The sequence below is a fragment of the Aethalodelphis obliquidens genome, unplaced genomic scaffold, assembly GCF_003676395.1.
Source record: "Aethalodelphis obliquidens isolate GAN/ISIS:26980383/991018 unplaced genomic scaffold, ASM367639v1 scaffold55, whole genome shotgun sequence".
NCBI lineage: Eukaryota > Metazoa > Chordata > Mammalia > Artiodactyla > Delphinidae > Aethalodelphis > Aethalodelphis obliquidens.
Window position 1 is genome coordinate 1717939 of NW_020837999.1, and position 26123 is coordinate 1744061.

A 26123-nucleotide genomic window follows, 5' to 3' on the forward strand; every position below is an offset into this window, starting at 1 on the left:
ATAGCTAGGACTCTAGGTCAAATTAATTCATAACAGAATCAAAGGCTGAGAAAAAAAATCAATAAATGCTACAGTTTCATGCTTTTCCAAATAGAGAAATCTTTTCAGATGATAAAAAAACCTAATTATGTTAAATATCAACTATTAATTTTGAGTGAATACTAAATAATCATGATACTTTTCCCCCTATGGGCCAAATGCAGCTTCAGAATTTTTTTCAGTGTAGTGTTCTGGGCAGGAACTGTTAATTGAGTCAGGCCCTTGAGAGGAAACATTTGTTCTCCCTATAATAATAATCAGGTTTAGAGAGTAAAAAACAAATCTATTTAAGTTACTTTATTACTAATCTTTTCATTACTTTATTCCCAGTGGCCTAGCATGGCATATATGGAAGAAAGTAATGGAATGGTTTTTCCAGAGCCAACTTGAGTTACTTCAGGTCCTCATTCTTTAATAAAACTTTTTGAGAGGAGAAAAAGCTATCACTATGTGAACTCAATAAATACTGAAAAATTTAAAGTAAGTGAACAATACAATAATGTGATCTGAGCTATCTGAGTAGAGTCATAAATCTCTACTTTGAATGGTTGTCTAGACCAACCTAGCATTCGGTGAGAAATTACTAATAGAGAATAAAAAAGAAATGATCTATTCAATGTTTCAATTTCCTCAGATGCAGGTGGGGCAGCTAACCCAGTTTGCTGTTGGATGGAGCATGGCCAGTGAACCTTAAAAAAGCAACACTCCTGCCTTCATCAAAGAAGCATGGGAACAGAGCCTAGCCAAGGACAAGTGTTCCTTTCCTAAAACAGAAGTTAAATCAGATCCCTTCCCTTCTGATTCTTCAAGAAGTAACATCATCAACAGGCTTAAGCATTAGTAAAAATAATAATAAATTAGTAAAAATAAAGAAATATACATAAGAGAGAGAGAAGAGGTCTGGAGGGGGGGAGAGAGAGAGAGAGAGAGAGAGAGAAGAGGTCTGGAGGGGGAGGGAGAGAGAGAGAGAGAGTTCTGGGAGAATTTTCCTCTCCTTCCCCCTTTTAAAACCTAAATGTTCCCAGGAGTAGTCAGTCAACACCTTTACCAGTGAAAATCTCAGCAGAAAGAGTAGGGCCAGGATATAAAATAAATTAGGAGAAAGAGGAAAGTTAACCTTGGGAAGATCTTAAGGAGGAAGACGGGGTTGCTTGGGGAGAAGTTTCTAATTTTACCTTAAAGTTACCCTAACTGGACGACCTTTTCTTTCCCGTAAGCTCTTTAGTCTTAAGCGAGGACCACATACCCCATTCTATACGATATTTACAAATCATAAAGCAAAATGCCATCGCACCTTCAGCGGTTTGCGGGCCTCCGTAGTATTTCAGCTCAAATTTTCGTCTCTAGAAACACATTTTAAAACGCCATAAATTGGCACATGGGTTTTCACAAAAACTCAGTGTTGAAGGTGGCACCAAGTCTCAGGGGTGGCGCGCCCTGTCCACAGCTCTCCTGAGAAACAGCTGCCGGGTTTCACCCCGAGCAGAGCCCCGCCTGCCCACCGCCCAGGTCCCGCCCCCGCCCAAGGTCATTATAGTCCCCCCGGGACGCGCCCCGCATCCCTGCCAGCGACTTTGCAGGAACTGCGCTCCTGGATTCGGTCGTTCTGAGGATGGAGAAAAGGGCTCGGAGTTCCTCCAGAGAGGCCCACGGGAGAGGCAGTGGGTCCGCCCACAAAGAGAACAAGAGGGCGAAGGCCGAGAGGGGCGGCAGAGGCCGCGGGCGCCGGGACGCCGGGCCGGAGCAGTCGGCCCTCGGGCGGGCAGGGAGCCCGGGTGAGCCCCGAGCGCCTGCAGCCACCGTGGTGGACGTGGATGAGGTCCGGGGCTCTGGCGAGGAGGGCACCGAGGTGGTGGCGCTGCTGGAGAGCGAGCGGCCCGAGGAAGGTACAGCGGTCAGGCTGAGGCCCCGGGAGGGGGTGCGGCCTTTCCAGGTGGTACCCAAGGGATGTCAATTAAGGTGCAATGAGGCACCGCACTGAGAGCTTCCGAGGCCAGAGCAGCCTGCTGGACCTGCTCAGCTTCCCAGGAAATGAAAGACGCGAGATAGGACCCACCGACCCCTCAGTGGTGGAGACCAAAATGCATCAGAAGAAATACAAATAACATCAGCTAAATACCACTGTTCTCAGGGGTCAGCCAAGGATGGGAGGTGGGAGGGAGTGTGATCCAGGTTGGGGACCAATCAACATGGTTCAGGGCAACTATGTAGCTTATTCTCCTCTCCTCATCAGACTTTCCTAAAAGTATTTTACACTTTGCAGTGATCATACTTTCTAAAAAGTAGAGGCAGCAGAGCCAAGTAGAGAAAAGCTAGATCTCAGTTTGAGTCTTAGCTAACTCTTTGATCATAGTCAGGGACTTAACCATGTATCAAATGGGGACAGCAATAGTACCCACCTCAGAGGGTAATTGTGAGGATAAAATGAGATAAGACACTCAAAGCACTTATCTTGCGCAAAGCCTGGAGGGAAAGAAAAAAACACCCTTGCAAGCTAAAAGAGGCAAGTTAGACCAAAGGGAGGGAAGCACAGGGAAAGGTGTCTCTTTAGCTTCTGCAGGTGAAGGAACTCTTAGGAACAAATTTATCTGCTTCCAATCCTTTCTATAATGAGTGGAAGAAAAAACTCATTACACCTTAATTTCAGGGTGAGGGAGGTTTAAAGGAAGGTAAATAAGGAATAGTGTGTTATACTACTTTCTGCTGACTATGAAATTTTAACATTTCCTGGCTACCAGCACTGCCCTATATGCTGTAGCACTGAAAGCTATGACTTGAGAAAGATTCCAGCAATTGGGATGTAGTTTATGTTGACCATGTTAATGCTGTTTTGCCTAACTGATGACCTTTCATGGGTCAGAAACTTCTGGTCGTTAAAGGGTTATTGGATTCACTGCTACAGTAGTGCTGAGGTTAGAGGTCTGTAAGTATTGTGCTTCAGACCACATCGGTGGGGTAGGGAAGGAAGGGAGCCCCATTTTTGGAGCTCCTACTGTGTGCCAGGCACATGCTAGGTGTTTTACTGAGTATTATCATTCCCGTGTCACAGATGAGAAAAAATGCTGAGAAATTAAATAACTTGCCCAAGACCTACAGGTGGGAAGTGGAGAAGCCAGCATTCCAGAATAAAACAGTCTTATTGAAAAGCCCATCCTTGCAGGGTGCTGCCCCTGCTTTCTGGTCATGGTTCCAGCACTGCCACCAACTAGCTGTGGCCTTGGGCTAGTAGCTTCACCTTGTGGGCCTCACTCAGTCTGTTCAGCTATAAAGTGACTAGAGCTTCAGGCCCCCCCAAGCAATGGATGAGCCCATTAAGGATGAGACACCCTTGCTGAGCCCTTGTCTGGGAGGTTTCTGTGGCTCCCAGAGGAAAGGGGAACAGACACATCAACATCCCCTCTCCTCCTCACTAGTACCACACTCCCACAGCCAGGCTACCTAAGATTTGGGAGAAACTAAGAGAAGCTTCATTTTACTGAAATGTTGAGGATTCTCAGACTGTCGTATCTCAAGGCGCTTCCTGCTTTAACATGTAGTGTTTCACTATTCACTTACACTAAACAAATTGGATATTCAAGGAACTCATTCTAAGAGAATAATATTTTGTGAGTAAAGCTTCAAGTTAGATTTGGGTATACATATTAGTTTTCTGTTCACATCCCTAACTATGGTATGAAGGAATTTTGAGGACTTTCTTCACTTATAAAATATAAATTTTGTTGGTATGTGCATTTATTTATTTTTACTTACCATGGTTACCACTGGCAAGTGAAATATATTTATAAGCTAGCAAACATGGCAATAACACTGTTATTGCTCTTAGGGAAGAATATTGCAAAAACTAATATGATGTTGATAGAAACACCTCTCCCAAAACTGCATCTCCCAGAGTAGGTTGCATGAGAAATAAATTCCATAGAACATGAAATTGCTTGGAGAAGACATCGCCTGGTCAAATGTTTGGGAAATACTAGGTTAAACAAAACAAAGAATGCTTCTTTGCTGCAGGGATTCTCCTAGCTTCAATATGCCAGTGACTATTGGGAAGCTCCAGGAGTGGGATACAGTACACAATATTTCCTAAACTTGTTTGCTCCAGGAACACTTGCTTTGTGGAGCACCCTGGAGGATTAGTGTTCCATGGGACACCATTTAGGAACTGCCATACATTGGCATTTAGCACCGAATTTGGTTTTGTGCTGGTGCAGCTTGTATATCTGCCCTCTTCGAGTAATCTGCACATCAATTTGGTGATGACCTTTCCAGTTATTTTGCAAGCATGGAAATCAAATTTTCAGGCCTACTAATTAGTTATGCATTTCCTTCCCATCCCTTAAAAATAGACTTTTCACCATTTCTCATCTTTAGTCACCTTCTATTCCTCTATAAGATTTTTAAACTGACAAATAGTATCCCTTTGGCCAGTTTTCTAGTACCTGTGGATTAAAATTCTTGAGATTTCTATAACCATTACATTTAAATCATTTTCAGTATCCACTTCTCCTTCCTTCCTACATTCAACAAGTATTTATTGAGCACCTGTATGTGTCAGGCACTATTCCAGTCCTGGGACACGGTTTAAACAAGACAAGGCCCCAAGAAGCTTATGTCCTTGAGACTGAATTTTCCCTGATACCATTTCATTTATCACCCAAGCAACCTGGATGGCCTGAACTCCAGTTCCATATCACTTTTTTATAGGCACAAATGGGCTAATATTACCCCATATAGGTGATTTTCAAAGACTGTCTAAAGATCCACACCTGAAGCCAAAGGGGCTCTCGTGGAGGAATTTCAGATATTGGGGCAAGTGGTAGATGGAGCTGTAATTTCAGGGAAGATGAACCTCTGGACACATGTGGTTTGAACCACTTCAAATAGAAGAAACTATGCAGAGAGGGACAAAGGGTCCTGTTTTTTCTCAAAATTATACTTCTAGAGGATACTAAGGAAATATCACCTAAGAATGGCTGTGTGTGTGTGTGTGTGTGTATATGCCTTTTTGGCACATGCATATAAAAGGAGCACAGCTTCTGTCGTCTAGTTGGAAATGGATAGCTCAAAAGTAAAGCCAATCGTGTCTAACAAACTTGACAGCAATCTGCTTTTCACACTGAAACATAAAGACTTAAATGGAACCTCTGTAATGCTAAGAGCCTTTGGAACATAAATCTATTTTGTAGCAATTTTATTGATCGTGTATTTTTAAGGTACCTCTTTAAGAGGGGCTCAGGTAGAAAAAGTACTTTTGTAGCAGTTACCACTAAGTAAACATGAGTTTTAAATGACAACACCAGACATGTAAAAAAACACAGTTTGGTGCTTTTATGTTTATACGTCATTTCATTCTTATGCCAGAGATGTGAGCTATTCCACGAGATAGTTATTATGAAATAGTTATGCAATAGCATTTCCTTGAATAGATGAGGCAACTGAGAGGTTGTGTACCTTGCTTAAGGTCATTTGGACAGAAAATGGTGGAGCCAGAACCAGAACCCAGACCTTCTGCCCAGATTCTGTGGTTGTTCCAGTGTACCCTCCACTGCCTTTCCAGGAGCCTGCTCCACCTTCCATCTGCCCACAAAGCCCTTCACACAGACCGCGCCCCCGGCTCTGGGAACTGACCACACTGGTATCCAGTTCGTTCCATTATTTCCAGCAAAGTCGGCTGACTGCTCTGACCCTAATACCAAGGACTGGACTAGAGGTGCTAGTCAGTGAATATGGTGAAGTTCCAATATAATTATTCTTTTGCTTTTTTTTTTTTTTTTAAGGTACCAAGTCTTCCAGTTTAGGGGCTTGTGAGTGGCTTCTTGTCCTCACATCCCTGCTCTTCATCATTGTGACCTTCCCTTTTTCTATCTGGTTCTGCATAAAGGTGAGATTCCATGAGGACCCAATAAGTAATTTCCTGGTGCCTCTCACTGACTGCACCATGTCCACTCTCATTTCTGTGTTTTGGTACGTGCTGTCTGCTCTGCATGGAATGCCCTCACTCCCACTCACCTTCCAGGAGAGCTCTTACTCTTTATACCTGCTCAGAGATAACTGTGAAGCCTTCCTTGACTCCTCCAGACTGTCATTCCCTTCCTTGTGCTCTCGTGTCATCCTACTTTCACATCAATTCTAGCAATTACCACATGTATAATATTTGTGGATACACAATCGCTGCCATTAGACTGAGAGCCCCTTCAGGAAAGGAGCTATGTCTAGTTCATCGACACTCTATAACACAAAGATCAGCCCAGAAGAGGTCATGATGCCTACTCCTGACACCTCCAGGAAACTTCTCAGGCAGCTTCTATAGACCACAGATGATAATTACCTTGGGCCCACAGGTGGTTACACACGGCTGTCCCTGAAGTAAATGAAGACCTGTGTCAGTTTGGGAAGCACATACCAAGATGGAATTAGAAGTGCAAGAGATTTATGGGGTGGCATTGTCTGTGAAAGATTAAGGGGAGAGAGAATAAGAGTAGGCAGGGAAAACCTTCAGAGGATGATGCAGATCTGACACCTCTGATATGAGAAGGGGAAGGAAGGATTGGACAGAGTGCCTCAGACTGTGGGATACCTCCAAGAAAGTCTTGGCCAGACTGAAAGGGAGCTCCAGAGCAAAGTTTGCCTCATAGATGAGTCTCACAATGGGCAGAAATGGCCAAGCCCTTGTATCCCTGCCATTCTTAGTCATTGGCCAGAGCTGTCAGGGAAGAGCATGTCCTTGGCTGGAACGCTACAGATGCTGCCGGGGCTGTGGCCGATTTCACTCCCCACACAAGCTCTCCTTCCTCTTCTCCTTCGTCTTTGTGAAAGGGTGTTGGATTTTGTCAAATGCCTTTTCTTCCCCCATTGAGATGATTACATGGTATTTGCCCTTTATTCTGCCCTTTATTCATTGAATTTTGGATGTTAAATCAACTGTGTATTCCTAGAATAAGTCCCACTTGGTTATGATGTATAATCCTTTTTATATATTATTGGAGTCAAGTTGCTGGTTGTTTGTTGAGGATTTTTGCATTTATATTCATGAGAGATACTGGTCTGTAGTTTTCTTGTCTTGTGATATCACTGTCTTGTTTTGGTATCAGGGTAATACTGGCCTCAGAGAATGAGTTGGAAAGATTTCCCTCCTCTTCTATTATTTGGGAGAATTTGTGAAGAACTGGTATTAATTCCTCTTTAAATATTTGGCAGAATTTACCAGTGAAGCCATCTGGTCCTGGACTTCTCTTTGTGGGAAAATTTTAAACTACTAATTCAATCTTTTAATTTTGGGTCTTTTTCATTTTTCTTTTTCTTCTCGAGTCAGTTTTGATAGTTTATGAATTTGTTTAGGAATTTGTTTAGGAATTTGTCCATTTCACCTGTTACTAATTGGTATATAGTTGTTCACAATATTTTCTTTTATAATCTTTTTTATTTCTGTAAGGACAGTAGTGATGTCTCTGTCATTCCTCTTTGACTCCTGATTTCAGCAATTTGAATCTCCTCTCTTTTCTCTTGGTCAGTCTCGCTAAGTATTTGTCAATTTTGTTGATCTTGTCAAAGAACCCACTTTTGGGTCAGTTGATTTTCTCTGATGTTTTCTATTTTCTATTGCATTTATTTCCACTCTAATCTTTATTTTCTTCTTCCTGTTTACTTTGGGTTTACTTTGTGCTTCTATTTCCAGTACATTAAGGTAGAAAATTAGGGTATTATTTTGAGATATTTCTTCTCTTTTGTTATAGGCATTTACAGCTATAAATTTTCCTTTAAGCACTACTTTAGTTACATTCCATATGTTTTGGTACCTTGAGGTTTTGTTTTCATTCATCTCAAAGTGTTTTGTTTTTTTTAATAAACTTTATTTATCATTGTGTTCTGAATTTACAGCATTTTAAAAATTTATTTACTTTTTATTTATTTTTGGCTGCATTGGGTCTTTGTTGCTGTGTGCGGGCTTTCTGTAGTTGCAGTGAGCCAGGGCTACTCTTTGTTGCAGTGCACAGGCTTCTCATTGTGGTGGCTTCTCTTGTTGTGGAGCATAGGCTCTAGGCACGCAGGCTTCAATAGTTGTGGCTCGCAGGCTCTAGGGCGCAGGTTCAGTAGTTGTGGCACACAGGCTTATTTGCTCCACGGCATGTGGGATCTTCCTGGACCAGGCTCGAACCCATGTCCCCTGCATTGGCAGGCAGATTCTTGACCACTGCGCCACCAGCGAAGTCCCTCAAAGTGTTTTTTAATTTCTTTTGTGATATCTTCTTTGACCTATCAGTTATTTTAGAGTGTGTGATTTGATTTCCATATATATGTGAATTTCCCAAATTTCCTTCTGTTATCAATTTCTAATTTCATTCCATTGTAATCAGAGAATATACTTAGTGTGGTTTCAATCCTTTTAAATTTATTGAGTTTTTTTTATGGCCCAGCATATGGTCTGTCCTGGAGATGTTTCATGTGTGCTTGAGAAGAATATGTATTCTGCTATTGTTGGGTGGAGTTATGCATAGCTATCTGTTAGGTTTAGTTTGTTTATAGTGTTGTTCAAGTCTTTTCTTTCCTTGTTGACCTTCTGTTTAGTTGTTTTATCCATGATTGAAAGTGGGATAGTAAAGTCTCCAACTTTTATCATTGAATTGTCTATATCTACCTTCAGTTCTTTTGGTTTTTGTTTTATATATGTTGGAACTCTATTTTTAGGTACATATATGTTTACCATTGTTATACTTTCCTAACACATTGGCCATTTTATCGTTACACAATGTCCCTCTTTATCACTAATAACATTTTTGCATGTTTGTTTTAAACTTCATTTTGTCTGATATCGGTATAGTCACTCCTACTCTCTTTTGGTTACTCTTTGTGTGGTATAGTTTTTTCTCTTTTTACTTTCAACCTATTTGTATATGTAAATAGAAAGTGTATCTCCTACAGACAACATATAGTTGGCTACAGGCTCTTCCTGAAGGGTGATCTGAGCACCTGCATGGCTGCCGTAAGGTCTGTAAATAGCTAATGAGTGATGCATGTAAAAGCTCATAATGCATCAGTCATGGCAATATACAAGATGAAATATGCTGTGACTACTTTGATTGGTGGAACCAATTATTTTTTAGATAACCATGACTCTCTGATCAAAATTCTGTCCACAGTCTCAAAAATTTTATACTTTTTCATTGGTTTCTGAAATTCTTCATTTACTAAGTATATATTTTAGAAATGTAAGTATTAACAGAAATTTTTTCTTGGTTCTCAAAGCCAAAGATTTCTGATACCTAGGATCACCCTCACACCAGGGTCTTCTGAAGACTTCATTTTAATCTCTTGGAGTGATTCAAAAGTATTAAATTTTCCTTTAGGTTATACAGGAGTATGAGAGAGTAATTATATTCCGACTGGGACATCTGCTTCCTGGAAGAGCCAAAGGCCCTGGTAAGAATGATCTTTTTTACCCCCCCAGAGACTTGCCAATTTCTTCAATCCATGCATGTTTGTAATACAGCCCTCAGATTACATGAAGTAACTTGATTCATGATATCTTCATTTTTCAATCTGTTACTTGTAACACAGGTTATTAAGAAATTCTTCAGAGAGCATTACTACCAGGTCACAGTGACCAAAAGAGAGAGTGGATGCAAAAAGCTGAATGCCAGGGCCAGGCTGGCTGGAGTAGCAAGTAGGCTAGGACCTAAGACCAGGCACTGGTTTGAGTAGAACATGTAAGTGGTCTGAGTCCTGTGAATTCTCAGAGCAAAACTGAGCTAGTTCAGGATCCAGGGAATCAGAACACACCAGGCTAGATAGGCAAAGTTCAGCATCCAAGTAACAAATTGGCCTTCAGTTCATGGAAATTTAAGAAACATAGATTAAGCACTTCCCGTGTTTCATTGTTTAACTACAAAGGATATGAAGATGGATGAATTAGACATGGTCTCTAGTCTCTAGGACCTTAAAGTCTTACAGAGTTTGTACCCAGAAGTCCAAGCTGATTATGGGGCACAGATAGAAGTATCGTTAGTTTGAAAAGTCTAATAGTTGGGGTTTGAAGAGCTAATCCAGAAAGACATGAGAAGAAGCAAAGTCCCACTGTGCACAGATTGGAAAGGGTCCAAGTTCCAAGCCAGCTCTACAGAAACAGATAGAGAATAGACACCAGACTAGGAGACACAAATCAGTTTGAAGATTCAGAGCCAACAGATTGGTTCACACAAAAACAGAACCAGACCCTGTAGTTCCAGAACAGGGACTGCCTTGTTCTGGTTCTAGTTTTTGGTATCCTTCTCGACTGGGTCTGAGAAGGGCTAGTAGCTGGGTGGCTCCTCAGGGAGATCATGGGTGCTTGAGGTACTGCTGATTCCAACAAAGCTTTGGCTCTTGTACAAGCCTACAGTGTCCAATGGTCTCTCAGAAAATCTCAATAAATCAATCTAAAATATTGATTGCACATTGACCCTATACATTATATGGGGTGGGTGAGGACTAACTAGCCAACCAGAAGGCTGGTATCATGATGTTGCTATTCTGATTCCTTTGGGGCTCACATTTTAAGAAATACCACATGGAGGTTTCTGGCTCTAAAGTTCTTACACACGTGGATTCAAGAAATAGTTTTGCAGAGCACCTAAAAGGCACTAAGGCTAACAGGAATGCATAAGATGCTCTTGTTATAGAGTTTAAATCTAGTGAAGGAGACAGATGTGTAACCCAATATCTGGACAGGTCAGTACCATGACCAAGGTGACCATACAGCCCATTTTGCTGGGGATAATCCCTGTTTATGCCTGTTGTCCTGGTGTAAGTCATAATAGTGCTCTCCTTTCACCCTCAAAAGTGTCCCAGCTTGAACAACAAATTATTTGGTAGCCTTAGTAACAACAAACACACCATGGGTGGAGGTGGGATATGGGGAGGTCTATGGGCAGTTGGAGGCTAAGAAAAGCAATGCAACATGCAACTTGATGCCAAAAGAGTGAACCCCAAATGGCCTCCATGCTAGCCATTCACCTGTCACTTCCCCTGCCCCCTCTTCTAGGCCTTTTCTTCTTTTTGCCCTGCCTGGATACCTACCACAAGGTTGACCTTCGCCTCCAAACCTTGGAGATACCCTTTCATGAGGTAAGCCAAGTGGTGGCTTTTGCTTTCTTTCTACATTTTCCCTGGCCGAGCTACCACTTCTGGCCCAGAGGAAAATGACTATTTTTGCTCAAAAGTAGAAAAGAAAAAGAGATATGGGCTACATCAAAATTTAAAACTCCTTTACAACAAAGGACACAATCAACAGAATGAAAAGGCAACTTACAGAATGGGAAAAAAACTGCAAATACTATATCTGATAAGAGGTTAATATCCAGAATATATAAAATCTTATAACTCAACAACAAGAAAGCAAACAATCCAATTAAAAATGGACAAAGGCCTTTGTGATGGTTAATTTTATGTGTCAACCTGGCTAAACCATGGTACCCAAATATTTGGTCAAATACATCTAGATGTTGCTATTAAGGTATTTTTTTTTAGATAAGATTAATATTTAAATCAGATGACTTTGAGTAAAGCAGATTGTCCTCCATATATGGTAGATAGTATATATACTTGACTTGAATAGACATTTCAATACAGACTTGAATAGACATTTCTCCAAAGCAGATATACAAATGGCCAAAAAACACATGAAAAGATGCTCCACATCACTAATCATCAGAGAAATGCAAATCAAAAACACAATGAGATACCACCTCACATCTATCAGGATGGCTCTTATTAAGAAAAAAACAGAAAATAATAAGTGTTGGCAAAGATGTAGAGAAATTGGAACCCTTGTATACTGTAGGTGGGAAGGTAAAATGGTGCAGCTACTGTAGAAAACAGTATGACAGTTCCTCAAAAAATTAAAAATAGAATTACCATATAATCCACCAATTCTACTTTTGGGTATAAATGCCAAAGAATTGAAAGCAGGGTACTGAAGAGACGTTTGTATACCTATGTCCATAGCATCATTTTTTTTCACAATGGCCAAAAGGTGGAAGCAATCCACATGCCCATTGATGGCTGAATAGATAAACAAAATGTATATGCCGACAAAGGAATAATAATCAGCCTTAAAAAGGAAAGAAATTCCGGCATATACTACAACATGGCTGAACCTTGAGAAAAGTATGCCAAGTGAAATAAGCCAGTCACAAAAAGACAAATACTGTATGATTCCATTTATATGAGGAACATAGAGTAGTGAAATTCAGAGCAACAGAAAGTGAATGATGGTTGCGGGGACTGCCGGGAGGAGAGAATGGGGAATTGTTCACCAGTTTTCAGTTTTGCAAGATGTAAAGAGTTCTGGACACTGGTTGCCCAACAATGTGAATGTACTTAACACTACTGAATTGGCACTTACAAATGGTTAAGATGGTGAATTTGATGTTTTGTGTATTTTACCACAATTAAAAGTTAAATGTAGAGATAACATCTAGACTTTCCTGTTACTGATTCAGATTTATAAGCCTTTCCTAAACTGTCTCCCACTTTCAGTCTGAGGTTCTTTCTCATTCTTTCTTTTGGTAAATGGAAATGTGAATAAAAATAATATACTTTTAAAAGGCTTATTTTATATAATAAAATATAAAAAGGAGTAAAACTTATACCTAACCCTATCACCCATAGAGTTGATATTTTAGAATGTATCCTTTCAGACTTTTCTATATATGTGGTTGTAGTTTCAGACATATATATGTGTGTGCATTTGTTTGTATATATATATATCACACCATACATACTATTTTGCAACATGTCTTTTTTCACAATCTATTGTTATCACCTTTTCATATATTACCTATGTTTCTACCTCTTTGTTTTAAACAGACACACAGCATTTCATTGTATGGATTTTACTCAACTAATTGAGTAATTGGAATTTACTCAACTAATTCCCTATTGTTGATATTATTTCTACTTTTTTTATTACAATAAGCAATACTATGAATCATATCCTTGCAGCTAAACCCTTGAAATATACCCTTGTGATTAATGTCTAAAAATGGAAATGTTGTGCACATACATCTTTTAGGGCTTTTGATATGTATCACCAAACTGCCCTCTAGATGCACACTCAATACATTTGAGCGCTTGTTTCCCAGAACATGTTGCTCTTTTAGGAGATTTTTTTGGCATCGGTTTTAAAAGACCTGATATACAATCAACTGAATGTTTTCATGTAAGAAAATTATTCCTGATTTTTTTTTTACAAAAGGATTTATAAGATTCCTTGAAATTGTGAGTTCTTTAGTGTATTTAATACAAACTCCATAATTTAAAAAAAAACACGTCTATTTTGATTAAAGGGCGAGCCAACTACTCTTTCTTCTTACCATCATCTTACGCTGAGAAAATACCCTTTGAACATATTTAGCTCCTCTATCCTCATGTGGGAAAGGAACCCAAGAATCAGGGTTGTCATCCAAATTTTTTTTCTGCCTAGGTTGTAACCAAAGACATGTTTGTAATGGAGATAGACGCCATCTGCTACTACCGAATGGAAAATGCCTCTCTTCTCCTAAGCAGTCTTGCTCATGTGTCCAAAGCGGTCCAATTCCTTGTGCAAACCACCATGAAGCGTCTCCTAGCACATCGATCCCTCACTGAAATTCTTCTAGAGAGGAAGAGCATTGCACAAGATGTAAAGGTACTTAGATGAATTTAACACCAAGTATGCTGAAGTATCCCTTTATCTTTTATTCCTTTCTTCATTGGCCATTTACTGAATCTTCCATGTGCCATGCATTCAAAGGTACCGTCCTGTAAGGAGCTGACAGTTAAGAGGTTGCCAAATTGACCCTGAGCCAATCATAGGCACCAATCTGTGCTGATTAGTCAGTCATTGCCACAGTTTTTGTTCTCAAAACAAAAAGTGGCTTTAGACTCATTGTAAAGTGCCACATAGCACAAGGTGGTGGGGCTGGCAGGGGTGGTGGGGCTGGACAGGGTGGGGTGGTGGGACACAGAGATGATAAGGAATGCATCTTGGGACCTTACAGTCTAGTTGGGGAAACAAGCAAAGTTAGATAATGATAAGTTCAAATAAGACTTTCAGATGAAAAGAGGTAAGATGTCACAGACCCTTATGTGATTCATTACCCAATCCATCACCTAGATTTGATTGAGTTGGAATGATAGGAGGGAGAGAAAAGCAAGAGCTGCCTCACAAGCAGCAGCGTCTAGGCCGCAGGCAGCAAGCTCAGCGACCTTGCCCACAACCAGGGTAGGCATCTTCACTTCTTACCAAGACAAGCTGGCAAAGGTATTCAGAAGAGAGATGAGAACAAAGCAGCATTCTAGGCAGCTGGCCAGTCGGGTGGCAATTACCACCAGTGACGGAGCCTGTCATTGAGGCCATGAGGCGCCCAAGCCCAGAACTGAGTTCGGAGGCTATGACTCGAGTCTAGCTGAAGGAAGACCTCAATAGAAGGAACTAAGGATCGAAGGCATTGATAATGATTGTGCCTGATGGGGCCTGAGCAGACACAGCTGAGAAAATGAAGTATCCAAATGTTCGTGACATCTCCAATTCATCACTGATAAAACTGGGACTAGCATCCTAGTGGAAAAAGGAAGAATTCAGGAAATAAGAGAAGCTGAAAGGAGAAGAAGTTAGAACAAGAAGACACAGGGGAGTTGCTGCTCTGGAATTTAAAAAGCACTCACGTTGCTCCCCTCTGCCTTCCCTTCAGCCTCTCTTCCTGTTCATCCCTCCCCTCCAAAGGATAAAGGATAAGGTCCAGACACTTGACATTCAAGCTTGCCCTTGTTATGTTGAATTATAATTTATGTATTTACACATTTTTCTTCCCATGCCATGAACTCCATAATGTCAGGGGTCATATTTTATTCATCTTTTGTCCTCAGTACCTGGCATGGGGCTGTTACACAGCAGCCAGATACTGGGTTTTTGGATGAGCGGATAAATGACCCAACTGTTGTAGCCTCACCTCTTGCTGTCCTTCCCCCAGTGTATCTAATCCTCCAGCGGACTTAGTGTTTCTCCGGTGTTCAGTGAGTCTATGCTTCCATGCCTGCTCTTAGGCTGTTCCTCTGTACCAAATATTTCCCTTTTCCCTACAGGCAAAATCATATTGTTCTTTAAGATGTCACCTCCTCTATGAAGTCTTTTTCAACATTCCTTCCTCCCATCAACCCCCTAAATTAGTCTTATCAGGGTTCCCAATGCACTATTTATCTAGCCACCAAGAAATCATCAGAAATAAGTTAAAAAGGAAAAAGAGTATGGCCCGCATATTGCTCCATGCCCTGCCCCCCTTTCCAGAACACACAATTCATTTTCTTCCCACTCCTGGGATGGGGAGGTGGGGAAGATGCGTGCCGCCAACAGGAAGTGAAAGCACCTGTAAATGAATATCATATGGAAGAGAATATCATATGAGAGAGAGACTAAAGATTTTGGTTCTCTAATAAATGCATTTTAGGACAAATTTAGCAAATATACCATCTCTATTATTTCCTATTGCTTCTGTAACAAATTACCACCAACTTGACGGCTTAAACTACCACCAATTTAACCTTACAGTTTTTTTTTAAAAAATATCTATTTATTTATTGGCTGCATCGGGTCTTAGTAGCGGTGCGCAGGCTCTTGGTTGTGGCGCACGGGCTTAGTTGCCCTGCGGCACATGGGATCCTAGTACTCTGAACCCGCGTCCCCTGCACTGGAAGGCAGATTCTTTACCACTGGACCACCAGGGAAGTCCCAACCTTACAGTTTTGAAGGCCAGAAGTCCAAAAGAAGTTTTACTGGGCCAGAGTCAAGGTGTCAGTCAGCAGGACTGGGTCCTTCTGGAGGTTTTGAGAGGAGAATTCATTTCCTTGCCTTTTTCAGCTTCAGGTGACCACCTGCATTCTTTAGATCATGGTCCCTTCCTCCATCTTAAAAGCACAGCACTCCAACCTCTGCTTCCATCATCACACCACCTTCTCCTCTTCTGTAGCCAGATGTCCCTCCACTTCCCTCTTATAAGGACACTTGCAATTGCTTTTAGGGCCCACCAGCAAGATTCAGGATAAACTCCTCATTTTAACAGCCTGGAACTTAATTGCATCTGCAAAGTCTCTTTTGGGGTAACACTCACAGGTTCCAGGGATTAGGGCATGGATGTCTTTATGAGCCATTCGTCAGCCTACCACACCATCTTTAATTCCACAAATATTTGTTGAGTGGCACTGTGCAAATTAAACAACTTTTGCAAGGCCCTATAACGTTAAAACAAAACAGGGAAGTACATAATGAGAAATGTGCTTTCTCAGTGCAATGGCTATCGGTGCATAGGGGTGCTCTCCTCCCACCTGGAGGTTCTTACTGACATCTAAACTCTTCCCTCCACAGGTTGCCTTGGATGCAGTGACCTGTATTTGGGGAATCAAAGTGGAGAGAACAGAAATGTGGGTAGGAAATTAACCAGGAAGAACAATATGATAAAGGGAGATATTTAGGTTTTATTCAAAACTTCTATTTGAAAAATTACTTTCATTGAATGAGTACTGTAGCCATATTGGCATAAATTTGGAAGAAAGAAAAAAATTTACCTATTATCTCATAGCCATAACATAACCACTGTAACATCTGGGCAAATTACTTTCATATTTCTATGGATTTAAACATTTTTAAAAGATAAAATTCACATAACATAAAACTCACCATTTTTAACCATTTTAAATTACAACTCAGTGGTTTTTAGTATATTCACAGAGTGATGCAACCACCACTACCATCTAATTTCAGAATATTTTTATCATCTACAAAAGAAAGTCTGCATCCACTAAGCAGGAATTCTTCATTGCCTCCTCAACCCCTAGCCCCTGACAACCACTAATCTACTCTCTGTCTCTCTGGATTTGGCTATTCCAGGAATTTAATATAAATATTATAATCACACAATCCGTGGCCTTCTGAGTCTGGCTTCCTTCACTTACCTTAATGTTTTCAGCATCCAACCATGGTGTAGCATGAATCAGTACTTCATTCCTTTCTATGGTCGAATACTATTCTATTGTGCAGCTGGCTATACCACATTTTGTTTATCTACTCATCAGTTGATGGACATTTGGGTTGTTTCCACTTTGGGACCATTATGAATCATGCTGCAATGAACATTCATGTGCAAGTTTTTGTGTGAACATGTTTTCACTTCCCTTGGGTATATACCCAGGGGTGGAATTACTGGATCATATGGTAACTCCATATTTAACTTTCTGAGGAACTGCCCATTTTTCTATCTATGTATTTTTTTATAGTTACAATCAGGGGGAAAATACAATTTTGTATCTTTCATGCAATACATTAAGTATTGTTCTCATTTGGTCAGTTCTACCCTTTTCAAAATCAGTTCTCTTTTATAAACTTAGATGACTTCCCTCATTATTAATAGTACGGCTCTTCGAGGCTGTTCTTCATTATTGAAATTTAACAGCCGGGATTTAGATTAAACTTTAAGTGGGAAAATGTTCGTAGTATATCAACACAAAATTTGTTTCACTTGTAAAGAGAAAACCATAACTCTACTATAGCATCAGTGATAAGAAAAATCAGCCTTTGAGGCACTGCCCTGAAGCTGCTCTTCCCTGCCCACTGTCTGCGCAGAGGTCAGGGGCCACACACGCTGCTAAATCAGGATTCGCTGTGCGTCATGAAATGACAGCAGAGAAGGTGGCAGGTCTGTACAAAAGCTCCGGTTGCTAAAAGCAGTGCTGCACACCTACCTACCCATGCCCTTTCTCTTTCAGTAAGGATGTGAGGCTGCCAGCCGGGCTGCAGCACTCGCTGGCCGTGGAGGCCGAAGCACAGAGACAGGCCAAAGTGCGGGTGAGCCAGCCCTGAGCAGGCCGTCCTCCTGCACGGCTGCTCCTTGAGGATCCCCAGAGAATCCAAAAGAAGGCCTCCTCGTGGAGAACATTTCCCCTTCGCTCCTCACCTATTCATCCAGGCGCTGGGGGGAATCTGGCTCATACCCACACCACTCTATTAAAATTGCTCTCCTCAAGTGTGTTAACAGCCTCCTAACTGACCAACGTAAGGTCTCTTTTCCTGTTACTCCCTCTCTCTGAAGTTATTGGTAACAGTGACCTGCTCCTTGAATCTTGCCTTCTCCCTCTCTCCCTAAAGGCATCTCCCCGTGCTCCATCCCTCTTCTCTAGCACTGGCATCTTTCCCTGGGTAATATCAGTCACCTGTCACCTCTAGGTTAATGACACCCCGACCTGTATCCCTAGCCCTGCACAAGCTCTGGAGGGACAACCACGATCAGGGCCCAATTCCCTCAACGCCAGAGCTGAGAGAAGGCTGTGCTACTCATAGCCTCTACTCAGGCATGCCAGGGAGAAGGTGTGGCTGCCGGCAGCTCCTGAGGATTGAGGTGTGGGTGGGAAGGGTGTTGGGAAGAGAAAATGAGGACTGGAGGGGAGGTGGATTTCCCTTAAAGAACAGAACGTAGGTAAAGAAAAACCCCTAACTATGTAAGAGGGTGGATAACTTTGGAGCTTTGGTGGAGGAGGAAGGCAGTCCTCTGGGCAGAGTTGCTTCTGGATCTCTGAGTCCAGTGCCCTTTGCCCACTTTAAGGCGACACCTTTCCTCTAAATGGCAAAATCCTACTACTCTTCCAAGGCCCACCAGACATAGTAACTCCCCTAACACTTCCTCTATACTTGTCATGGCCCTTAAAAACTTCTACCCTAAATTACAATTAACAGTGTAATCTCTCTGCCTAAATCAAGATCCTTAAGAACAAAAGATAGTCTGCTCACCTGTCACACAGTAGATACTAGTGCTTGTTTGTTGAGTCACGCTAAGTAGGATTAAAACCTTCATGGAGCGAAGAAGAAAAATCACTTTGCTTTTCTTCACATCCCTTGTCTAGATGATCGCTGCAGAAGGGGAGAAGGCTGCGTCCGAGTCCCTGAGGATGGCAGCCGAGATTCTATCAGGCACTCCAGCTGCTGTTCAGCTTCGGTACCTCCACACCCTGCAATCCTTGTCCACAGAGAAACCTTCCACAGTGGTTTTACCTTTGCCATTTGACTTGCTAAATTTCCTGTCTTCTCCAAGCAGTAGAACTCAAGGAAGCATCCCTTTACCAAATCCTTCCAAACCTGTTGAGCCACTGAACCCTAAAAAGAAAGACTCTCCCATGTTATAGGAGGAAACAAGGATAATGTGACTGCAAAGAGGGCTGCCATATAACAGCTACAGCCCTAAGCAAGGCCCTCTGTCCTCACTTCCTGCCCTTTGGTTGCCATGTGGAATGCCCTTGGAATGTATGAAGTCACAATGCAGCAACACACGAGAAGACAGTGAAATCATGTAATGACAGAGAAGCCATATAACATGCTTAGGTGGATCATCTAATCAGAGTAATTATGGGAAAGAGCTTTAGCCAGCATTCTACTTTGGAAAGAATTTTGAGTCTATATGTGGCTAAATTTTGACTTCTGAAGATGTAGTTCAAACGTCCTTTTCTCTGTATGCCCTCTGGTCCCTTTGGCAAGGTCTTTGTTGCTCCCACAGCCCTTTCTACATGTCCCTATCATTATGCTTATCACACTCTGTTGTAATCTTGAGATGCAGGCTTCTCTCCAACTCTCCATGCAAGTGACACTTCCGTGTTTCTGAGTGAATGAAAGAAAAAGAGATGTACTTGGGCTGGATATAAAATTTACACCTAATTAAAGAACTTAAAAGGAATTATTTTTATAGAGACTCTTTTTTTTAAATAGAGAAATAAAAGGACAAAAACATTTATCTGGTATATGTGGCTTAAAATCTGAGGAAGCATCACTATAAATATGGGGCTGATGTATTTTCAGGGTTGGCCCATACCCATCCCAGTGTACTGGTTTATTGGAGTTAAGGTAGCATCAAGGGTTGCTGGTCACTTTTCACCCCCATATGGATGGTTCCTGATTTCAGGTTGGCAAATGTTGGCAAGAGCAATGAAGGAGGAGGTAGGGCCATGCTGGTTCAGGCATGACCAGAAGCAGGAACAGAACAATAAGTGAATGCCAGGGTAGTAATGCAACAAGGGCCTTTATGATCCTTAATAATTCCTTTTAGCAAGGTTCTTTTTGTCAAAGGCAGATTTGCCTATATATCTGAGTGTCTGTGGTATCACCCATTGGTTGGTCTCCTCTGATGTCTGTCTCTAGTCAACATTTAAATTGCTCATTACCTTGCAGAGGCACCTTCCAGATCTGCTTGAGTAGTCTACGGTATCTTTAGGTACTTCCCAGCTGTTAAGGTAGGAGGGCTTAATGGGAAAGAATAATGGGGATAAGCGGCTATGAAACTGTGTGCTAGGTGAAAGGGTATAATGAATAGTCAAAGGCAAATTCTTCAGAGACCAGTTAGGTGAGTTGATAGTGTTGTCCACAAGGTCCTAGCAGCAGAAATCTTCTCTTGAGACCCAGGTGCTGTATTCCAACTGGTTACTGATCTTGAAATGATAGGTAGAGGACAAACTGAACAGTATAATCCAAATCTAGGATACATACTAGGGATACATACAGTTTTTCGCTGGAAATTTACAGAGTGGCAGTGTCTGAGTCAGTTCAGGCTGCTATAACAGAATTCCATAGACTGGGTGGTTTATAAACCACAGAAACTTATTTCTTGCAGTTCTGGAGCCTGGAAAGTATAAGATCAAGATGCCAGCAGATTTGGCATCTTGTGAGGGCTCACTTCCTGGTTCATAGCCAGCTGTCTTCTCACTATATCCTCACATGGCATAAAGGGGAAGAGAGTCCTTGGGGGTCTCTTTTATAAAGGCACTAGTCCCATTCACGAGGGCTCCACCATCATGACCTAATCACCTACCAAACACTAATACCATCACCTCCTAATACCATCACACTGAAGGTTAGGATTTCAACATATGAATTTGGGGGGTGGGGTGGGGGGAGGACACAAACATCCAGTCTATTGCAGGCTGTAAGCTGATAAAAGGGATAACATATTCTAACTTGGTATTGGAGTACACCACAACCAAACAACATGGTTGTAAGAGTGGAACAAGTCTATGACAATGGTATTCCAGGGCATTTGGGGATTGACAGTGACTCTGGTCTAGACCTGCATTTATTGCGCAGGCATGTGACTTAAGGGCTGGTGTACTGCAGGTTGTTGGACTCCAAATCACCAGAAAGAGGTCATCCTTTTTTATAGGACTAGAACAAATAATCCTAAAATTTACATAGAACCACAAAAGACCCAGAATTGCCAAAGCAACCCTGAGAAAAAAAAACAACGCTGGTGGCATAACCCTCCCAGACTTCAGACTATACTATCAAGCTCCAGTAATCAAAACAGTGTGGTACTGACACAAAAATAGACACATAGATCAATGGAACAGGATAGAAAGCCCAGAAATAAACCCATGCACCTATGGTCAATTAACCTTCAACAAGAGAGGCAAGAATATACAATGGGGAAAAGACAGTCTCTTCAACAAGCGGTGTTGGGAAAGCTGGACAGCTACATGTAAATCAATGAAATTAGAATACTCCCTCACACCGCATACAAAAATAAACTCAAAATGGTTTAAAGACCTAAATGTAAGACATGACACCATAAAACTCCTATAAGAGAATATAGGCAAAAAGTTATTTGACATAAATCATAGCAATATTTTCTTAGATCAGTCTCCCAAGGCAAAAAAAATAAAAGCAAAAATAAATGGGACCTAATCGAATTTAAAAGCTTTTGCATAGCCAATGAAACCATCAACAAACTGAAGAGACAACCTATGGAATGGGAGAAAATATCTGCAAATGATGAGACCAACAAGGGGTTAATAACCAAAACATTGAAACAGCTCATACAACTCAAAAAAACACAGAGGGTCATCCTAAGGGGGCTTAGCAGGCCTACCTTAGAACTTCAAGGGCAACCCCAGCTCACCAGCATATCAGGGTAATGCTGGAGCTCTGCAGTTTGGACTCCCCTATATCTGGAAGGCCTAGCAGGTCATTCTGCCAATGCCTCTGTGTTCCATATTCTTGGAGATCATGTCTGGATGATAAAGTATGTTCCTCCTCATTAGATTGCTCCTGGCTGCTACAATGTTCTTTGGCAGAGTCTATCAGGACTGTGCAGGTTCTGATGTCCTCTAGAATTTTGGCTTGTGTGTCAATGCCATTGCTGAGTATTTGAGCTGAGCAATAAGTAGAGAATGTAGAAGTCAAATTCCTTCAAAGAGGGTTCATCAACTGCGCTTCTAGCTTTTCCTGAACTTGGGGAGGAAAAGTAGCACTGTAACTGAGAGCTTGGACTCTGCTGTCAGATATACCAGATTTGATCCAGACTCTGTAACTTATTAGATGTTTAATCTTGGACATGCAACTTATCCTGACATAAATGGGGATAAAAGTAGAACCCACCTCACAGAGTTGTTGTGACTAAATGCGATAATACATGTGAAGTGCTTAGCACAGTGCTTACATGAGGTAAATGCTCAATAAACCATGACTATTACTATATTTCTGGTTTTAGCCCAGTAGCTCTAAATGACAGTAATTGGGCTCAACCAAATGGGAGCCTGGCCTCGTATACAGGTTGTTGTCCCCAGGCTTCAAAGGTAGCCCCAATGGCTAGGAGCTCCTGTCCCAGGGTTGTTGTTCTTGGACAGAACCAGCTTAAGAGTTTGTATATGAGGTCTCCTGTATTAGAATCCTCCCCACAATATTTCAAGCATTTGTTTCAAAGGTGTAGAGCTCTTTAGCATGATAGTAAAGCAAAATCTAGACAGAAGAGAAGAGTTTCTTCTCTTGATGAGCAATAGTTCCGGCCAGAAATCAGATACACTCTTCTTTCTTACCTGGGTTTGACTATTTGGGTGGCCAGAGTGGAAAATGGGAATGGATTACCAGCTGTACCTTGTGAACTTCAGGATCTGCTGGACATCTGGGATGGAAATATCTTGTCTGCCAAAGAGCAGTTTGCCTTGGTGAGACAGATGATGGGAACTGTTAATCTTATCTTCAGACTTTCAAAATTGTTTCTCACAGCTGGCCTAGAGATAGCCTGAAGTATGCCTCTGTCAGATCAGGGGCTCATGGAACCCAACCCCTGCAAGTACAAGAGGATGCCCTCCAAACAAAAGCCACTGCAATCCAGAAAGGCATGCAGGAGCCCTTTCATCAGCCATTCCAGAACAACTGGAACACTGCCCAGGCCAAATGACATTGCTGTGTACTGGGATTGTCTAGGGAGCGTCTGGAAGGCTGCCTTCACTGGTCTTGCTCTCAGATGCACCACCTAAGAAGTCCTGCTTTCTGAAAAGCTGTACGTGGCAGAGCCCATCTTTGAGGTCAGGGGGATTGGTGGACTTGCTCAACAGTCCTGAATAGGAGATTGTCTTGAGGCTGTGGCAGACCTGGCTGGAATGAACTCTCCATTCTCCTGAGGCAGAGGTAGAAGTCCTGATGAATTCTAGACACTGCTTCCCATCAATATGGCTACAGAGGACCTCAGCCTCAGGCACAGATAGCAAGCACTCCTGTTTTGGAGGTATGCAGGCCCTAGGCAACAGCGCTACAGCAGTTAGACTCCTAATTTTAGAGCAGCTCCTCTGCTTCCTGTGGGGAAATGTTTGCTGGTAGGTGGCACACTTATTTAAAATTCCACAAGTGGGCAAATAGTGCTCTAGAGAGTTGGGGCCTACAAGCAGAATTCTCAGCAGTCTTTGAAAGTGAAATGCAAAATGTAGGTTCCCCAGGCAATATCAGAGTCACTGATCTCCAGCTAGGAAAGGCCAAGAACAAGAGGAAAGCCCAGTCAATGTGTGCCAGAAAGCACCTGACAAGTGACCTGACCACAGTCAAGTCAGTAGGACCATAGCAGAGGACCAGAACTCTTGGGAGAGAATCACACAGTGCCCACATGCATGGAGTTGGTCTGGGTGTGTGATGAAGAACCAGGCCCGGTGGACTGGGGACTTGCTCCAAGTTCTAGGATTCCTAAGACACTACCACCTTGGCTTCCCAGGGACGTGGACCACATCACCACTGAGACTGGGGACTGGGACCCAGTGGAGTGTGATGAGGCACCTCCAGTCAGCACGGCTGTCTGGACATCTGAACACAGAGTGGCTGGTCTCCTTCAACACAAGCACAACAGCCTCACCTGGCAGCCCCACGGACAGAGAAGTGTAGCAAGAGCTCCTCTCTCCACTCTGCTCAGGAGACCACCTCAGGGTGACCTTGAGATGTGGCAGGACTCAAGGACTATCTAAAACTTCCCACACATCAGCTACTTGGGAAAGTGGAGGCTGCCCATGATAACTTTCAGGGAGCAGCAGTGCAGAGGCCTTCTCTGTAGCATACTTTTTTTTTTTTTTTAACCACCTAACATTCATGATGCCTTCCTACCAGCCTCCTGATTCTCTTTGGGCATTTCCTTCCCCCAGACTGTGTTCTGTCTTGGTGGAACAGCAGAGCAAGGTGTCCTTGCTTCCCTTTAAGGAAGCTAAAGAGATCCCTGAAGTCTTCTCACCATCCCTGGTACATCCATGGGGTGGTCTGTGACTACGAGGTAGCCTTTCTCCCTCATGGGACTTTAAGAATAATGTAAGGATGGAAGAGATGACTGGTGTTCATTTGGTGGTAGCAACTGGGTGAGATGGTGAAGCAGTTCTTGCTTCTGAAATCTAAAACTACCTCATCCTATCTGTTCCTAGCCTGATTCTTTAAGACTTTCCTTCAATCTCCTGAGCTCCCCAACGTGCTTTCAATAAATTATCCTTTTGCTTGTGGTAAGAATGGCTTTTTGTGGCTCACAACCAAACCACCCCAACTAGGTCTATGGTACCAAACATCTCATTCTAATCGTAGTGGCACCAGGCATAACTCTGACCTTTAAGACAGCCTTCCACCCGATGGAGCGGACACATTCTGAGGGGCAAGACGCTCATGTTCAGGGATGGGGGCTGCTGGTTTGTATGGAAATGATGACTCATTCCTACAAAGTAGGAAATTAATTTTTTTAAAAGTAGGCTGAAATCCCACTAAAAAGCCCCAAATTTGCTAGAATCATTCAAGAATCTCTTCAGGAAAGTGAAAAGGGTAGGGCTGGCTCTGCCCCAGCAAGTGGTAACTGGAAGCACAAGCCAGTAGCCTGAGCTGTGGCTTTCAGCTGGGCCATGAGCCTAGTCAGCTGTCTGAAGAATTTCATGTTTTCTTTCCCCAGAATTAAGAAGTCATCCAGTAGGCTTAGACTGACCCCAAACATTTTGGAGACCCACCTCACAAACACTTTGATATGTGTGGGCAAAGGCAGGCCTGACCAGTGGTTGGGCTTCAACAGGGCTGAGGACTCTAGAGTCAGAGGGTTTCTGAGGTTCAAGGAGCAGGCAAAGGCCTACAGTTCCAGGAGATAAATCCAAAGGAACACCAAGTATGCGGAGCCAAAGCAGGTGCAGAAAGCTCGGAGGTGTTTGGAGCCAGGGGGAGATAAAGCAAATGCAAGTGAGCCAGGAGCAGTGAAGTAGGAGGGGCCCCTGCTGAGCGGCTGCCCAGACGTCCATTTGTCATTTGCAACATATTTTTGCAGCTTAGTCCATCTCTAAGCCTAGATGCATCCAGGGTCACGAACAGAGCAGACAAATGAGGCAACAAAAGTTAAAAATGGAGATTCTGGGTGAATCTTCAGCAACACTTAGCCCCTGTGAAGGAAGCCATCTGAGCAATGGCCTGGTGGCCCATCGCCATTGTCAAACAATCCAGACACAGGTCCAGCAAGCTGGGGGCTCTGGCACCAATCAGCTCTGTGACCCTGGGGAGTCTTATACTCATTTGGGGCCTCTATTTCATTCTGAGAAATGGGGATAACAGTGTCTCCTCCACCTACTTTGCAGGGTTATTGTGAAGACCAGATAAATCTTAAGAATGCCTGAAATAAGAAATCTGAAAATGCTGCAGAAACCTAAGGGCATTATCAGGATCCTCTCTCTCTCCCTTTTTTTTTAGTTTATTTATTTTATCTATTTATTTTTGGCTGCATTAGGTCTGCGTTGCTGCACATGGGCTTTCTCTAGTTGCGGCAGGTGGTGGC

General features: G+C 42.4%; 1 protein-coding gene and 1 long non-coding RNA gene across 3 annotated transcripts; one reads left to right on the forward strand and one right to left on the reverse strand.

Moving 5' to 3' along the window:
* Positions 1-1651: 1651 nt before the first annotated feature.
* NPHS2 (NPHS2 stomatin family member, podocin) lies at positions 1652-19218 on the forward strand. 2 transcript variants are annotated; one of them, XM_027086178.1, is made up of 8 exons: positions 1652-1925; positions 5814-5917; positions 9381-9453; positions 11054-11136; positions 13496-13699; positions 16412-16467; positions 17809-17887; positions 18940-19218. In XM_027086178.1, exons 1-8 carry the CDS (start codon positions 1652-1654, stop codon positions 19216-19218), a joined length of 1152 nt encoding a protein of 383 aa, XP_026941979.1. The 2 variants fall into 2 exon arrangements, with proteins under 2 accessions (XP_026941979.1, XP_026941980.1); XM_027086179.1 differs by lacking the exon at positions 13496-13699.
* LOC113609148 (uncharacterized) lies at positions 15716-21320 on the reverse strand. Its single transcript, XR_003428513.1, has 3 exons — positions 19088-21320; positions 18827-18978; positions 15716-16431 (listed from the first exon to the last, which is right to left on the reverse strand). It is a non-coding gene; the product is annotated as an uncharacterized LOC113609148 (long non-coding RNA).
* Positions 21321-26123: the final 4803 nt, after the last annotated feature.